At 48.4% G+C, this 18,666-nt stretch overlaps 1 protein-coding gene across 4 annotated transcripts in view; it reads right to left on the bottom strand.

Annotated features, from left to right (window-relative positions):
* LOC134910124 (protein Mis18-alpha-like) overlaps positions 1 to 18,666 on the bottom strand; it is a 294,627-nt gene that overhangs the window by 73,269 nt on the left and 202,692 nt on the right. For 2 of the 4 annotated variants that reach the window (XM_063917798.1, XM_063917793.1), the window contains one exon: positions 8,436 to 8,520. The exons of the other annotated variants lie outside the window; for them this stretch is intronic. In XM_063917798.1, the coding sequence (XP_063773868.1) occupies positions 8,436 to 8,520 (85 nt within the window). The remainder of the gene's footprint in view (positions 1 to 8,435; positions 8,521 to 18,666) is intronic. 4 annotated transcript variants of the gene reach the window in all.

Here is an 18,666-nt window from a genome sequence, read left to right as displayed (position 1 = left end):
GGAATCTCTTCGAATTCCAGCTTGTATCTGTTATGCACACCAGTGCCTGCAGGAAAGTACTGGTGTTTGAACTGTTATGCAAAACAAATGGACTCACAGACAAACTGGGGAATATGACATGACGTACACAGAAGGTGATAGGGTAACAAAATACACACACAGTGAACAGAGAAGCCCAGAGGCTAAGGAACTGGGTATCTCCCTTGTATTAGAACTGCTCAGATGTAAAAAGCAAGATGTTGTGTTTTAATACGTAGAGAACCCGAAATGCTGTTGCTAAGGGCAACAGCAAAACCCTAAAGGGTTACCAACGGGTGTGGCAGTAAACTCCTTGGTCAGAGATGGAATGATAGACACAAGGAGAGCCTCCACAATCCTGATTCTCACTTGCAGTGCACAGGTTTAAGCTTACTGCTACTAAACTGACCCCTGACACCTAGCACAGTGAGACAGGATTAGACAGGCAAGTGTTAGAATACAGCCGCAAACTTGCTAAGTTCACAGAGTAATAACAGAACCCCAGCAAGCTAAACGACTGACTCCAGTCTTACTGCTAGGTCTGGATTGGCAGAGTGTAATACCAAATCCCCAGGCCTATTTGCAGTAAGCAACAAACAAATACAAAGCTACACAGTACTGGCTAACTTTCATGAACTGACTAACCAACAGAGATTCAGCAGCATCTGCTTACCCTGAAAAGAGGCCTTATAAAGCAGGTGCTGTCCACGCCCCACTCAGACCTCACAGACTGTGAGCACAAAAACCAGCACCGGATCCCCTGCCGTGCACAGAGCCTATAACCACTGCACAGCAAAAGACCCGAACCGGAGTATCAGCTGCGCTCAGGTTACTCCACTAGCACTTGTCTCCCGGTTGCCATGACGACGTGGCAGCACAGGGCAGGAGACCCTAACAGTACCCCCCCTCTGACGAGGGGTCAAAGAACCCCTACCACCGGGTTTATCGGGGAACTGCGAGAAGAAAGAGCGTATCAGTCTGGGGGCATGAAGATCACAACTGCGCACCCACGACCGCTCCTCCGGGCCATACCCCTTCCAGTGCACCAAAAATGACAGCCGACCCCGAACCACCTTGGAGTCAAGAATCCTTTCAACAACAAACTCCCTCTGGCCACGTATCAGAAGAGGGGAAGGTCTTCCACTGGAAGAAGGATTACTAATCGCCCGTTTTAAAAGGGAACAATGAAATGTTTTATTGATACCCAAAGAACGGGGCAGATCTAACTGAAATGCCACCGGATTGATAACCCTGGTGATCTTATAAGGGCCGATGAACCGGGGCCCTAACTTATGAGATGGCTGTCTCAACTTCAAATTCTTGGTAGACAACCAGACGAAGTCTCCTAATTTGAAGCTGCAGGGTCTTTTCCGCTTATCAAAAACCCTTTTGGTCACTAATGACACAGACACAAGGGCTTTCTTCACTTTCCGCCAAATACCTCTAAGGACCGAAACCACAGAGGAACCACCAGGCGTGGAGTCCAGGGGGTCAAAAGAATTGGCCTTAGGATGATGCCCATACACACAAAGGAAGGGAGAGATCCCTGTAGCAGAGTGAGCCGCGTTGTTATAGGCAAACTCCGCCATGGACAGATGAGCAACCCAGTCAGTCTGACACTTGGAGACATAACACCTGAGGAACTGCTCCAAGGACTGGTTCACCCTTTCAGTCTGCCCATTAGACTGCGGATGGTAGCCTGACGACAAGCTGACAGAAATCTGGAGATCGGAACAAAATGCCCTCCAGAATTTGGCCACAAACTGGGATCCGCGGTCAGAGACCACATCAAGTGGCAACCCGTGGAGACGCACAACATGCAGCATAAATAATTCAGACAGGCGTCTGGCTGATGGCAGCCCAACCAGTGGAACGAAGTGCGCCATCTTCGAAAACCTGTCAACGACAACCCAGATGGCTGTCATCCCCGAGGATTTGGGCAAGTCCACCACAAAATCCATTGAAATGTGGGTCCATGGCTTAGATGGGATAGAGAGTGGATGTAATGGGCCAACAGGAACCCCTCTAGGAGTCTTATTTCGGGCACAGATGTCACATGCCCGAACCCACTGATCCACATCCTTAGCCACCGAGGGCCACCACACCGCCCTAGATAGCAACTCCCGAGTTCTGGCAATACCCGGGTGACCTGCCGACTTCTTGGCATGGAATTCCAGGAACACTCGCTGTCTTAACCTAGGAGGCACAAACAAAAGACCTACCGGAAGGTCTGGAGGAGCCTGCTCCTGTGCTCTAAGGACTAATGATAAGAGGTCCTGGGTAATGCCCACTTTAATACATGATGGGGAAACAATGGGCAACGGCTCCTCGGTGGTCTCCTGGATTGGAGCAAAACTCCGCGAGAGCGCATCAGCCTTGATGTTTTTTGACCCAGGGCGATATGTTATCAAAAAATTAAAGCGAGCAAAAAACAAAGCCCATCGTGCCTGCCTGGCATTGAGACGCTTCGCTGACTCTAAATATGCCAGATTCTTATGGTCGGTGAGAATTGAGACCACAAACTTAGCCCCCTCAAGCCAGTGTCTCCACTCCTCGAGTGCATCCTTAATAGCCAACAATTCCCGGTTACCCACGTCATAATTCATCTCGGCAGGCGAAAATTTACGGGAAAAGTAAGCACAGGGATGAAGGCGATTATCAGACACTCCCATCTGAGAAAGCACTGCCCCAATACCCATCTCAGAGGCATCCACCTCCACCACAAAAGGACGCTCTGGATCTGGGTGTCGCAGCACCTTGGCCGAAACAAATGCCCTTTTGAGACGGGCAAAAGCCGCTTTAGCCTCACAAGACCAGTGAGCAACATCCGCCCCTTTCTTAGTGAGTGCCACCAAGGGCGCCACTATAGACGAAAATCCAGCGATAAATCGTCTATAAAAATTCGCAAAGCCCAGGAAACGCTGAAGCGCCTTCAAACTAGTGGGCTGCACCCAATCCAGGACTGCCTGTACCTTGGAACCCTCCATTTGGAAACCTTCTGGGGAGATAATATATCCTAGAAATGCGATTTGCTGAACTTCAAATTCGCACTTCTCCAGCTTCGCCCCAAGCCGGTGGTCTCTGAGTTTCTGGAGGACTAAGCGTACATGCTTCCGATGTTCCTCCAGGGAATGGGAGAAGATTAGGATGTCATCTAAGTATACAACTAAGAATCTATCCAAATATTCCCTGAGCACATCATTCATGAAATCCTGGAAGACTGCCGGGGCATTACAGAGCCCAAAAGGCATCACCAAATATTCATAATGCCCTGAGTGGGTATTAAAGGCAGTCTTCCATTCATCCCCCTCTCTTATTCGGATTAGATTGTACGCACCGCGTAGGTCAATCTTAGAAAAAATGGTGGCAGTACGAAGCTGGTCAAACAAGACCGAAATGAGAGGCAGTGGGTATGAGTTTTTAATCGTGATACGGTTCAATTCCCTGAAGTCGATGCAGGGTCGCAACGAACCGTCCTTTTTACCCACGAAGAAGAACCCCGACCCAACTGGAGACTGTGAAGGTCTGATAAATCCCTTAGCCAAGTTCTCCTGAATGTACTCTGCCATAGCCTGAGTCTCAGGACGTGACAGGGAGTACAACCTGCTCTTGGGAAGCTTAGCATTTGGCAACAAATCAATGGCACAGTCATAGGGGCGATGGGGAGGTAGTACCTCTGCAACTTTTTTGGAGAACACGTCCGCAAAATCTGCATAACACCCTGGCAATCCTGGCAAACTTAGCTGCGAGAGCCTGACTGGAAGGCTCAAGCAACTCCTGAAACAATCAGTACCCCAACTAAGAATCTCCCCAGAGACCCAGTCAAATTGAGGATTGTGGGCCCTTAACCAGGGTAACCCCAACACCAATGGGGCAAAAGTACAGACAGTCACATAAAAGGACAATTTTTCAGAGTGTGTGGCTCCAATAAACAAAGAAATCTGGCTAGTGCAAGAGGTAATTTTACCTTGGGATAATGGTTCCCCGTTTAACCCACAAATCTCAATTTCCGATGCCAAGGGTACTAAGGGAACAGAGTGTTTTAGGGCGAATTGGCGGTCCATAAAAACCCCGTCGGCCCCACTGTCCACAAAGGCCTCAGTCTTGACAGTTTGACCGAGGATCTTCAAGGTCACCGGAATGATAAAAGTCTTCTTGGGAAATTCTGACTTCTGGCCTGACAGGATATTTCCCATCACCCTCAGGCCCTGAAGTTTTCCGGCTTTTCTGGGCATGATACTACCACATGACCTTTATTCCCACAGTACAAACACAACCCCTGCTGTCTCCTCCGCGTCTTCTCACGCGAGGAGAGGCGGGTAGCCCCAATCTGCATAGGCTCCTCAGAAATTCCTCAGAGTCTGAGGTTCCCTTGGGAAGGAAGGAAATCTCAGTCTCCCTTTCAAGCCTACGCTCTCTCAGCCGTCTATCCACCCGGATGGATAACTGCATGAGCTGATCCAAGCTATCAGGCAAGGGATATTGTACCAGTTGGTCCTTTATCTGGTTAGAAAGACCTCTTCGGTACTGGTGTCTCAGGGCTGGGTCATTCCACTGGGTATCATGGGCCAACCTCCGAAACTCCGTACAGTAAACCTCAACTGGCCTTCGCCCTTGCTTAAGGATCGAAATCTGAGCCTCGGCTGAGGCCGTCTTGTCAGGGTCATCATACAACATGCCCAGTGCCGTAAAAAAAGCATCAACACTTTTAAGCGACGGACAGTCAGGCTGCAACCCATATGCCCAGACCTGTGGGTCTCCTTGTAGCAAGGAAATCACTATGCCCACCCGCTGAATCTCCGACCCAGAAGACTGAGGCCTAAGCCGGAAGTATAGCTTGCAGCTCTCCTTGAAACAAAAGAACTGCGAGCGATCTCCAGAAAAACGATCCGGGAGATTTACTTTCGGCTCCTTAACCCCTGCAGGTGCTGCTGCTGCGGGAGCTCCGCCAGCAGCCTGGGAGGTGTGCATTTTAATGGACAAATCATTAAATTGTCGAGTCAGGACCTGCACCTGATCGACCACCTGTTGCAACGTATTTTGAGGGGTATGCTCCATATTCCCACAAAATTTCAACAGGAGTATTAGGCTGCTGAATATGTTATGCACACCAGTGCCTGCAGGAAAGTACTGGTGTTTGAACTGTTATGCAAAACAAATGGACTCACAGACAAACTGGGGAATATGACATGACGTACACAGAAGGTGATAGGGTAACAAAATACACACACAGTGAACAGAGAAGCCCAGAGGCTAAGGAACTGGGTATCTCCCTTGTATTAGAACTGCTCAGATGTAAAAAGCAAGATGTTGTGTTTTAATACGTAGAGAACCCGAAATGCTGTTGCTAAGGGCAACAGCAAAACCCTAAAGGGTTACCAACGGGTGTGGCAGTAAACTCCTTGGTCAGAGATGGAATGATAGACACAAGGAGAGCCTCCACAATCCTGATTCTCACTTGCAGTGCACAGGTTTAAGCTTACTGCCACTAAACTGACCCCTGACACCTAGCACAGTGAGACAGGATTAGACAGGCAAGTGTTAGAATACAGCCGCAAACTTGCTAAGTTCACAGAGTAATAACAGAACCCCAGCAAGCTAAACGACTGACTCCAGTCTTACTGCTAGGTCTGGATTGGCAGAGTGTAATACCAAATCCCCAGGCCTATTTGCAGTAAGCAACAAACAAATACAAAGCTACACAGTACTGGCTAACTTTCATGAACTGACTAACCAACAGAGATTCAGCAGCATCTGCTTACCCTGAAAAGAGGCCTTATAAAGCAGGTGCTGTCCACGCCCCACTCAGACCTCACAGACTGTGAGCACAAAAACCAGCACCGGATCCCCTGCCGTGCACAGAGCCTATAACCACTGCACAGCAAAAGACCCGAACCGGAGTATCAGCTGCGCTCAGGTTACTCCACTAGCACTTGTCTCCCGGTTGCCATGACGACGTGGCAGCACAGGGCAGGAGACCCTAACAGTATCCCTGAGACACAATATCTATTGCCCAGGGATCCAACTGGGAGTGAACCCACTTGTGGCTGAAATTTCGGAGACGCGCCCCCACCGGGCCTAGCTCCGCCTGTGGAGCCCCAGCGTCATGCGGTGGATTTTGTGGAAGCCGGGGAGGACTTCTGTTCCTGGGAACTAGCTGTGTTGTGCAGCTTCTTTCCTCTGCCCCTGGCAAGAAAGGACGCACCTCGGACTTTCTTGCTTTTCTGTGATCGAAAGGACTGCATTTGGTAATACGGTGCTTTCTTAGGTTGTGAGGAAACATATGGCAAAAAATTTTACTTTCCAGCAGTAGCTGTGGAGACCAGGTCCGAGAGACCCTCCCCAAACAATTCCTCACCCTTGTAAGGTAAAACCTCCATGTGCCCTTTTGAGTCAGCATCACCTGTCCATTGCAGAGTCCACAGGACCCTTCTGGCAGAAATCGTCATTGCATTTATTCTAGAACCCAGTAGACTGTCTCTTTGAGAATCTCTCATATATAGGACAGCGTCTTTTATATGCCCCAGGGTCATTAATATAGTATCCTTGTCTAAGGTATCAAGTTCCTCAGACAGGGTGTCCGTCCATGCTGCTACAGCACTACACACCCAGGCCGACGCGATCGCCGCCCTCAGTAAGGTACCTGTATGTGTATAAATGGACTTCAGGGTACCCTCTTGCTTTCTATCCGCAGCATCTTTGAGGGTAGCCATATCCTGTGACGGCAGGGCTACCCTCTTGGATAAGCGTGTTAAAGCTTTGTCCACCCTAGGGGAGGATTCCCAGCGTAACCTGTCCGTTGGCGGGAAAGGATATGCCATAAGAATCCGTTTGGAAATCTGCAGTTTTTTATCTGGAGATTCCCAAGCCTTTTCACATAACTCATTTAGCTCGTGTGAAGGGGGAAAGGTCACCACCTGCCTCTTTTCCCCATACATATGAACCCTCTTGTCAGGGACTGGGGTTTCCTCTGTGATGTGCAACACATCCTTAATTGCTATAATCATATAACGGTTGATTTAGCCAATTTTGGCTGTAACTTTGCATCATCGTAATCGACACTGGAATCAGAATCCATGTCTGTATCTGCGTCAACAATTTGGGATAGTGGGCGCTTCGGAGACCCTGACTGCCTCTGCGACATAGGATCAGGCACGGGCTGAGACCCTGACTGTCCTAAAGCTTCAGCTTTTTCCAACCTTTTATGCAAGGAATTAACATTATCATTTAAAACCTTCCACATATCCATCCAATCAGGTGTCGGCGGAGACACCACATTCATTTGCTCCCGCTCTGTTTCCACATAGCCTTCCTCGCGAAACATGTCGACACAAGCGTACCGACACACCACACACACAGGGAATGCTCTTTTTGAAGACAGTTCCCCCACAAGGCCCTTTGGAGAGACAGAGAGAGAGTATGCCAGCACACACCCCAGCGCTATATAACCCAGGAATAACACAGTATCTTAATGTTAACCCAGTAGCCGCTGTTTATATTGATTTTTGCGCCTAATTATGTGTACCCTCTCTTTTTTACCCTCTTCTACTGTGTATCTGCAGGGGAGAGCCTGGGGAGCTTCCTCTCAGCGGAGCTGTGGAGAAAAAATGGCGCTGGTGAGTGCTGAGGAAGAAGCCCCGCCCCCTCAGCGGTGGGCTTCTGTCCCGCTTCAATGTACAATTTTTGGCGGGGGCTCATACATATATACAGTGCCCAACTGTATATATGCTAAACTTTTGCCAAAGAGGTCCCAATTGCTGCCCAGGGCGCCCCGCCCTGCACCCTTACAGTGACCGGAGTATGTGAGGTGTGTGGGAGCAATGGCACACAGCTGCAGTGCTGTGCGCTACCTCAGTGAAGACCGGAGTTTTCTGCCGCCGATTTCGAAGTCTTCTTGCTTCTCATGCTCACCCGGCTTCTGTCTTCCGGCTCTGCGAGGGGGACGGCGGCGCGGCTCTGGGATCGGACGACGAGGGTGAGATCCTGTGTACGATCCCTCTGGAGCTAGTGGTGTCCAGTAGCCTAAGAAGCAGGACCTATCTTCAGAGAGTAGGGCTGCTTCTCTCCCCTCTGTCCCACGATGCAGGGAGTCTGTTGCCAGCAGAGCTCCCTGAAAATAAAAAACCTAACAAAATACTTTCTTACAGCAAGCTCAGGAGAGCTTACTGAACAGCACCCAGCTCGTCCGGGCACAGATTCAAACTGAGGTCTGGAGGAGGGACATAGAGGGAGGAGCCAGAGCACACCAGAATATAAATTCTTTCTTAAAGTGCCCATGTCTCCTGCGGAGCCCGTCTATTCCCCATGGTCCTTACGGAGTCCCCAGCATCCACTAGGACGTTAAGAGAAAACTATATCGCCCTTGGCCTGTTTAAGGTAAAGAAAGAGCTTGGTGCGTTTGGTAGGGCTGTTCAAACCTTTAATATTATGTGAATATATCCTAAGAGCCATGACAGTCAACTCTTCAGATCGCCTCATCTCCTCCCTCCGGACTCCGCAACTCTACAAGCCAAATAAAAAACAGACAAAAAACAGACATTATAAAACAGACATGGCAGTCGGCATACATCAATATACATTTGACCGAGAGAAGAAAGAAAAAGGGACAAGAGAAACAGAACACGGGCAAAGTAGGGAAGAAGGGATAGTTGGGGACCAGAAGAAACCACATCTGGTCTAACATGCCGGTCGGGAAACGACAGAAAAGAGTCACTAAGCAACATCAACCGGAACCGGGTATAAGACCCTGCTAAGGGGACGCGGCCTAGCCGGTCCAGGGGCATCAGGGACAGTGGGCACTTAACACCATGTGTCCTGAGTCTAGGGACCAGTGATAAAGGGAGAAAAGATGGGACAGAATGTCCTAGTTCCTAATACCATATAAGGTAGCCAATAATATATACGGAACTCCTCGAGGCTGAAACAAATATTGCCTGGAATAGGTGAGGGTAGTAACAAACAACAATGCAAAGGGTGTCAGTTCCAGTACAGGGGGGTACGTTGCCTGTAAGGGGAGCAGTAGCAATAAACACGCCTAACAGGCACTAATACAGTGGAAAGAGTTTAAGTTCTGCACATATGTAGATGGTGGGGGGAAACCAGGGCTAGTAGAGGAGACGGAAAAAGAGAAAAATTACATCGCCACAACATATATGTGTGACAGAAATAGAATACAGGGTTAAATAGCACAAAGACATATGAAGCATCAGGTTGGAGGGCCAACAGTAGCAGATTTCTGTGCAGAGGGCACTCTCGTCCAGTCTCGATTCAGGGAGCACAGAGGAGTGGCATTCGACTCCATGTGCCCGCTGCGGTGATTGAGACTAGACTGGTGGAGGGGAGAGGCCAAAGGTGTACAAGAGTCCATGAGCTTCAGCCAGATCCCTAGCCGAATGATGCCACACCAAAATGCGAAAGGGGAAACCCCATCTGTAGCGAATGCCATTGTCTCGAAGAATCGAGGTTATAGGCCTGAAGTCCTTTCTCTTGAGCAAGGTAGCAGGAATATTTGAAGTGAGTGACCTTGGAATTGTAGTTTGGAGATCTTCCTAGCCTCTCTAAGTATGTCCTTTTTAGCCGTATAGTAATGGCATCGCAGAATAAAATCTCTAGGCTGAGCAGAATCCTGTGAACGAGGACGAAGAGCCCTATCAAACAAGAGATAGTCCTCCGGAGTCGATGGCGAAAGGCGCACAAACAGTTCTTTAAGGTAATTATTCAGAGATGTCATATCAACATCCTCAGGGACGCCTCAGACGCGGAGATTGTTTCGTCGCGCCCCGTTATCCTGGTCTTCCAGGATAAGCTGCATCTCCTGTTTTAGACCATGAATGTCATCGCCCATTCCTTGTTGGGAAGTGATCACTTCGTCCACTTTAGATTCTAGGTGGTCCGTTCTATCCGCAAGGTCGGTAACGTCTGTCTTAAGAGAGGTAATTGCCGTATACACCTCCGCCTGCACCGCCTGAATAGATTTCCTCGTCTCCTGGATTTCACGGAAAAGTAGTTGTAAGTCTTTCCGGGTCAATGGGAAGTGGTCTGAGTCCTCAGAGTCTAAAATATGAGGTACTGAGGGGGTCTCTCGCCCCGGAGATTTAGCATGCGAGTAGGAATTTTTTTTTTTAAGGCATTGGGTCAGGTCCGCTCCGTGTTGTTTTTTGTTGCCTCTAGGCATGATGGAACTATGGACAATTCAAACTGAAAAGGTCACTGTAATACGTAACTAGGAAAATCTCCGTAGTAGGGAAACACTAATTATTATGACATAGATATGGGTAAAAAAAAAAAGTCCCAAGACTCAGGGCATGTTCCAATGGTTCACATTGTGAGGAAAGTGAGTTCCCTCAGGCAAAGTAAATCAAACAGTAAAAGCCACCAGTAGATGGAGCTCCAGTGTTAGTTATCATAGGTGATGCGAGACAACTGAGGCAATGAAGGTGTATAAGAGATAAACCCAGTATTTAAGGTACAGTCCAAGGGCCCCCCTGATACCGATCACTGTGAATTAGTGTGACCAGGCCCCCAAAGGTGATGAAATTATGAGGGAGACACAGGCAGTAATAAGATAGGGAAGTGGGCTATTGCTGGTGCAGACCACTTCCCCACATTCCCATATTAAGAGTCTCTGGGTGACATGTGGTAGGGCCTAGGTGGTGGTGGGTCCCAGCCACGAACCAGCCAGTAGCTAGGGTACCCCACCTTACCCCACCTTTACCTCCAATAGCAGGCAGAAGCAGAGGCTCCGTGGGCTCCGAATCTAAGATGGCCGCCGATGTCACAGGAGAACTGGTGTGTCTGGGGCCCAACACCACACAGGTACCGATAACCAGGTTCCCCGGGTGGCAGAGGTTGGGAGACAGGCAGCGATGGACGAGTGGAGTGTGGAGCAGGAGGGAGCGCTTCCAGGCCAGCTGCGGGAGTGTCAAGCCCGATCGCGGGCCTCCGGAGGTATGCTGCGGCCGCCGCAGTCACCGGCTCGGCGGGCGGAAGTAGGCCGCGGCACGGACACAAGGTACGGAGCCCGCTGATCAGCCCCAGGATCACTCCAGGTGCAAACGGAGGTCCGCCAGCAGTGGGACAGGGAGGAAAAGGGCCAAACTAAAAGGCTGCCTGGAGCTCACAGGGAGCACATCCGTCCCGGACGCCCGCCAGGCCACGCCCCCTCCCAAAGCAACCTACGACCGAATTCAGCATCATGAGGGGCAAAAGTATCCAAGGCATAACGTCTAATGAATGTGTTAATGGAAGACCATGTGGCTGCCTTACATATCTGTTCTGCTGAAGCACCATGTTGTGCTGCCCATGAAGGACCTACCTTACATGTAGAGTGAGCAGAGACATTAGCCGGAACAGGGAGATCAGCTCAAGAATATGCTTCTGAAATAGTCATTCGAAGCCATCTTGCCAGCATCTGTTTAGTAGCAGGCCATCCTCTCTTGTGAAATCGGTAGAGAATGAAGCGAGAATCTGTCTTTCTGATGGCACTGGTACGATCCACGTAGATTCTTAATGCACGGACTACGTCCAGCGACGCTTCTCCCGCAGACAGTACCGATACCTGAAAAGCCGGGAGTACAATTTCTTCGTTAAGGTGAAATTTAAGAGACCACCTTTGGAAGATAACCAGACTTCGTTCTGAGAACTGCTTTATCTGGAAAAAAGATCAGAAAAGGAGACTTATACGACAGCGCTCCTAAATCTGATACTCTTCTAGCTGATGTCAGTCAGTAGAAAGAGTACTTTAGCTGTCAACCATTTGAGATCCACTGTTTTTAAGTGGTTCAAACAGAGCCCCTTGAAGGGCTTTGAGGACCAGACTTAAATCCCAAGGTACTGCAGGAGGAACAAAAAGGTGGTTGAATGCGCAGGATTCCCTGGGGAAAAAAAAAAAAAAAGTACGCACATCCCGTAAAGTGGCACTTTTCTTTTGAAACCATACAGTCAATGCTGAAACTTGAACTCTCTAGGAAGCCACCTTCAAACCCTTATCCATTCCTGCCTGAAGGAAATCTAAGATTCTGGATACTCTGAAAGATTTTAGATCTATACTTCTTTCACTGCACCAACGAATATAGGTTTGCCATATTCGGTGATAAATGCAAGCAGAGGAGGGTTTCCTTGCTCTAAGCATAGTTTGAAATACCTGGTGTGAAAAAACTCTTGACTTCAGAATAGAGGTTTCAACAGCCACTCCGTCAAAGACAGCCAATCCAGATGCCTGTGATAACAAGGACCCTGCATCAGTAGATCTGGACGTTGAGGGAGCAGATTTGGAGCATCCATCGACATCCTCTGCAGATCTATGTACCAATGCCTTCTGGGCCAAGCCGGAGCTATTAGGATCACGGCACCCTTTGCTTGTTTTATTTTCCTCACCACCCTGGGTGATTGGAGGAAACAGATAAGCCAGATGAAAGTCCCATTTCACTGACAGTGCGTCCACAAGGATCGCTCCGGGGTCTTTTGTACTTGACCCGTATGCCGGAACTTTGTTGTTGTTGAGATGTATCTCTGGCAAACCCCACTTGTTTACTAGAGTCTGAAAAACTTCCAGGTGTAGAGCCCATTCGCTTGCTCGAATGGTGTGTCGACTGAGAAAGTCCGCTTCCCATTTTAGGACTCCTGGAACGAACACTGCACATAATGCTGGAAGATGGAGTTCTGCCCACTTTAGTATGTGACTTACCTCCTTCATTGCTTTTTGGCTACGAGTTCCTTCCTGATGGTTGAGGTACGCTACTGCCGTTGCATTGTCTGAGCGGATCTGGACTGGTTTTCCTTGCAGAATGTCGTTTGCCTGAATCAGTGCCATGTATATGGCCCGAAGTTCCAACAGATTTATTGGCAGGCAACTTTCTTCTGTGGTCCATTGTCCCTGGAACCCTAATCTTCCGGACACTGCTCCTCAGCCCTGAAGACTGGCATCCGTTGTCAGGATCTCCCAATCTGATATCCAAAAGGGTCTCCCCTTGTCTAGATGGGATGTCTGTAGCCAACAGGCCAACGACCTCTTTACCTTTACCGGAAGTACCATCATTTGTTTCTTTATTGTCTGATGTATTGCATTCCATCTGTTCAGAATCAGATGCTGCAGAGGTCTTGAGTGGAATTGTGCATTTTCCACCATGTCGAATGTTGACACCATCAACCCCATCACTCGCATTGCTGCGTGAATCGATATTGTCTGACTGTGTAACAATTCCTGAGTCATTAACTGCACCTTGGATATCTTTTCCCGAGGTAAAAATATTTTCTGCAGACTTGAATCCAATACAGCCCCCCAAGTGAATCATCCGTTGTGACGGAATCAGAGACGACTTTGCCCAAGTTATGAGCCATCTGTGTTTCTGTAGACAAGTTATTGTCTGTTGGAGATGGCTCAAGAGCAATTCCTGGGATTGTGCCAGGATTAAAAGATAGTCGAGGTATGGAAAAATCCTTATCCTCTGCTTGCGGAGATAATCTGCCATAACCACCATGATCTTGGTAAATACTCTGGGGGCTGTGGCTAACCCAAAGGGTAAGGCCTGGAACTGAAAATGTTGCCGGAGGATGGCGAACCTGAGGTAACACTGACAAGACAATGCTATAGGCACACGCAGGTAAGCATCCAGTATATCCAGAGATACCATGTAATCCCCCGGTTCCATGGCCAAAACTATGGAGCGCAACGTCTCCATGTGGAACCTTGGAACCCAAATGTATTTGTTTAACATTTTGAGATTGGGAATTGGCCGGAATGATCCATTCGGCTTCTGAACCACAAAAAAGGTTGGAGTAAAAATCATGGCCCCATTGTGCCGTGGGTACTGGAATAAACACCCCGGAAAGAAGCAATTTCTGAACTGCTTCTTCTTGCAGGGCTCTGGCCTTCGCCTCTATACGAGATGGGCTGGTGCAAAAAAACCTTTGAGGCGGCTGCTTCTTGATAGGGAAAACATAACCCAGAGATACCACTTCGTGCACCCAAGCATCTGTTGTTGTCGACTGATGCCATATGTGTGCAAACTGAAGAAGTCGACCCCCTACCTTGGGGTCCCCCAGGTGGAGGCTCACACCATCAGGCTGATGGTTTATCTTCTGGTTTGGAAGCTGGACCTCTGGTGGCCCATTGCTTCTTTGCTTCACCAGACTTATTGTACTGGGTCTGCTTAGATTCATTTTTGCCTTTTGTTTTACCTTGCCACCGAAATGGCAGAAACACCGAACCTCTAGGCTTAGGGTTATAACTGGCAGGAAACCTGACCTTCTTGGATTCTGCTTCTGACTCCAGAATATCTGTCAATTCCTTACCAAAGAGAATGTTCCCAACAAAAGGCAAAGCTTCCAGTACCTTCTTGGATTCTGAATCAGCTTTCCATGTACGTAGCCAAATTGCTCTGCGAGCAGCTACCGTTAAGGCCGACGCTTTAGAAGCAATCGTACCCATATCCATTGCTGCTTCTTCTAAGAATAGCGCAGCATGTTTCATATGAGCTATATGAGATTCCTGCTCCCTAGTAGGTGCCTAGAGCCAGTTTTCCAGTTCGTCAGCCCATTCAACTTCCACTTTTGCCATCCAGGCAAAGACCATAGCTGGCCCTATGACCGCCCCTGACAGGGAAAATGTTTTTCAAAAACCATCCACTCTTCTGTCTGACATAATTTAATGATGTTGATGGTAAAGGCAAAATAGATTTTCGCACTAATCGAATGACGTGCGTATCTACCTTAGGAGGCACTTCTCTTTTTAAACAGTCCCCAGTTAGAAAAGGGTAATAGGAATCCCATTTTTTTGGAATTCTATATTTCCTATTGGGTGTAGCCCAAGCTTCCGCCATAATTTCCGTCAGTTCCTCTGACCCTGGAAACTCAACCCTGTTTTGGGACGTTTAAACACAGGTGCCTTAGTTTTTATTATTGGCTCTGCTGATTCCTCTAGAGACAAAATAGCATTCATTACTCTAATTATCTCAGCTATATCCTCTGAGCTGAAACCTTCTACTTGTTCTTCATATGGTAAAGTAGAGTATATGGAGCTATCCTCATCTGATGTATCATCCTGTGTAGCCTGTGAATTTGATGATATATTTACCCTTGGTTTATCAGCTTGTTGATTTGTAGAAGCTGGTGGGGCTGTACCATAAGATGGGAGCTGCATGTATGGGTTAATAGTGTACCCTTATCCTTAGGTTGAAGCTGTAGGGACCAACCTGTCAGCTATACTGGATAAGGTTAGGTGGATCTATTTGTCGTCGAACAGGGATCTGCCTTGCAATCTGCTGAAACGCAAAACAATTTGCACATAACCCATCATGTGCCAGATGCTGAGTTGAAAACCCCACCTTGCAGGATAAACATATTATGAGTGTTACTGTTAATGTAACCTAGTCACCTTTGCCGCACTTAGACATGATAATCAGCTTTACACAGTATACTACACAATCTGTGACTGTAATCACTTTACTTGTATTAAAGTGATATCAATCTGACCCCAAGCACCAGCATTGAGGCTCAGAAGAAACCACTGACAAAACATATTTAAAGTCAGCAATCACACTAGCAGTCAGTCACATGTTATATATTAGTCATATAAGCATATTATCAACTACGAACACATTTCAAGTATGTAGGAGTACATTTACTGAATTCTGTCCTATACAGTAATTTAATGTATTCTGACACATTGCGAAGAAAACCACAGTAATGTACACAAACTCATATGCAATAGACACTAAAGTTAACGAATCATACTAACAAAAAGTAGATAGAATTTTAGTGCTATATAACCCGTACACCGTAAAGTGGGATACAGGGAGACTCGCCCCACTTCCAGGATCGCTCAATACGTTAGCAAACGCTGAAAGGATACAGACGCTACTAGTGTACACTGCCGCTCCGGGAATTTTTTAGTTGACACAGACACTCCGTGAACGCTAGTGCATGCAGACGCACCTGTCTGCGACCCGGTCTCTTAGCGGTAACCTTAGTGTACACAGACGCAGCGGACTATGCTGCGACCGTCCCCTCTTGTGGTAGCGTCTGACGTGCGGAAACTGGTCATGAACTGGGGGGAGGGGCGACCAGGACAGTGTCTGACTCCCCACCGCTGACATCAACCCTAGGGATCGCAGCCTCAAACTAATCCTGGTACCTTATGATCCCTAAGGCCTAGCACTTGAGCACCCGTGGTCTCCTCCCAAAACAGTGCTGCTGTGTCCGTATTCCCCTTCTAAGCGGAACCGATGCCTTACGTTCTCCCCGTGCTTCGGCCACAGCCTGGTAATGTCTGCTGGGCCTGCTAGTATATCCGACAGACGCCCGTCGAGACAGCACTTGTACCGTGGGTAAGCGTTGTTGGAGCGACGCTTTCGGATATGCGTGTAAGACACTGTTAGGAAAGATCACTCAGAAACAAATGTAGTAAGACTATAAAAATAAAATAAAAAAAACTTAGGGCTGACAAACACAGCAGCCCTGTTACCATGGTCCGGCTCCTGCCGCACCAAACAAAAAAAATGGATTTGCCTGAGCTAGTGGGCAGGGATATGGACGAGCGCGTTGCATCCTGGGAGGCCAGAAAGCTTGTGATCGTTTGGTGCAAATCTGCTGTCGCTCCATCATATCCCAATGATATCCTGTGGATAACCTGTGACCCTGCCGGAGAAAGAATGCTTTAACACCTGTATCTCTCTTTTAGCTACAGCTAATTCTGAATTGACATCCTGAATAATGTTCTTAAAGCTATCAAGCCAGTCAGGTGCCTGTGAGCTGAGTCTCTGTGGTGATAAGGAACATTGCTCACACATGAGTGACCCCGCTAAAAACAGGGTTGAATTACAAGCAGTACACATTACCATGTCCACAGACATCCTACACAACTGTAAAACAGTGTAGCCCACTAACCAAACACCTCCCCACAGACCCCAGAGAGCCCTTGGAGTGACACTGAGGAACGGACACCAACATACAGAACACAACAGTATAATATGTGTAACTAAATGTATGACCTGACAGTACTGCAGCAGCAGCTCTGCCACTGATGTGCTCACCCTTACTATGACCCCCTGGTACCAGTACAGAGCCCTGTAACAGAGTGGGTCCCCGGAGGAGCAGCGTGTATGTAGCCTGATCCGCAGCAGCAGGAAATGGTGCCTTCCCGCCTCAGATCCCGCTCCGGGAAGGCCGGCCTCCTGTAATGGCACGCGGTCCCTGATCCACATTTTTATACTGGCTATGTTACAAACAACATCATATATGCAGACAGTACACACAAAGCCTTTGTTGAGACCGTGAGCACTGAGGGATAGCCAGTTTGTCCACGGCAGGAACCGCAGCTCTGGGCCCGTGACTTGCAGCCAAACTGCACCAGGGACCCGCTAACCGGGACCCCAGTGTAACACTCACCGCACCTTGTACGTCGACATCTGTTAGAGGGTGGCGGCTAGCTGCTGGTGTGGGCACACAAACGATGTGTGATCAGTACCTCAGGAGCTCAGTGTCCTGTCAGCTGGGATTATGAACCATTAACCCTCAGGTTCGGTCCCCCCCTCTAATTCCCACGAAGCAGGTAGCCTGGTAGCCAACCAGGGTTACCTGAAAATAATAAACAAAAAAAATAATAATTTACTTACCGATAATTCTATTTCTCGGAGTCCGTAGTGGATGCTGGGGTTCCTGAAAGGACCATGGGGAATAGCGGCTCCGCAGGAGACAGGGCACAAAAAGTAAAGCTTTCCGATCAGGTGGTGTGCACTGGCTCCTCCCCCTATGACCCTCCTCCAAGCCTCAGTTAGGTACTGTGCCCGGACGAGCGTACACAATAAGGGAGGAATTTTGAATCCCGGGTAAGACTCATACCAGCCACACCAATCACACCGTACAACTTGTGATCAAAACCCAGGTAACAGTATGATAACAGAGGAGCCTCTGAAAGATGGCTTCCTAAACAATAACCCGAATTAGTTAACAATAACTATGTACAATTATTGCAGATAATCCGCACTTGGGATGGGCGCCCAGCATCCACTACGGACTCCGAGAAATAGAATTATCGGTAAGTAAATTCTTATTTTCTCTATCGTCCTAGTGGATGCTGGGGTTCCTGAAAGGACCATGGGGATTATACCAAAGCTCCCAAACGGGCGGGATAGTGCGGATGACTCTGCAGCACCGAATGAGAGAACTCCAGGTCCTCCTTAGCCAGAGTATCAAATTTGTAAAATTTTACAAACGTGTTCTCCCCTGACCACGTAGCTGCTCGGCAAAGTTGTAATGCCGAGACCCCTCGGGCAGCCGCCCAAGATGAGCCCACCTTCCTTGTGGAGTGGGCCTTAACAGATTTAGGCTGTGGCAGGCCTGCCACAGAATGTGCAAGTTGGATTGTGCTACAGATCCAACGAGCAATCGTCTGCTTAGACGCAGGAGCACCCATCTTGTTGGGTGCATACAATATAAACAACGAGTCAGATTTTCTGACTCCAGCTGTCCTTGCAATATATATTTTTAATGCTCTGACAACGTCCAGTAACTTGGAGTCCTCCAAGTCACTTGTAGCCGCAGGCACTACAATAGGCTGGTTCAGATGAAATGCTGACACCACCTTAGGGAGAAAATGCGGACGAGTCCGCAGTTCTGCCCTGTCCGAATGGAAAATCAGATATGGGCTTT

The sequence above is a fragment of the Pseudophryne corroboree genome, chromosome 4 (genome assembly GCF_028390025.1).
Source record: "Pseudophryne corroboree isolate aPseCor3 chromosome 4, aPseCor3.hap2, whole genome shotgun sequence".
Lineage (NCBI taxonomy): Eukaryota > Metazoa > Chordata > Amphibia > Anura > Myobatrachidae > Pseudophryne > Pseudophryne corroboree.
The sequence above is the reverse complement of the archived record's forward strand: the minus strand, read 5'-3'. Positions and strand labels throughout refer to the sequence as shown.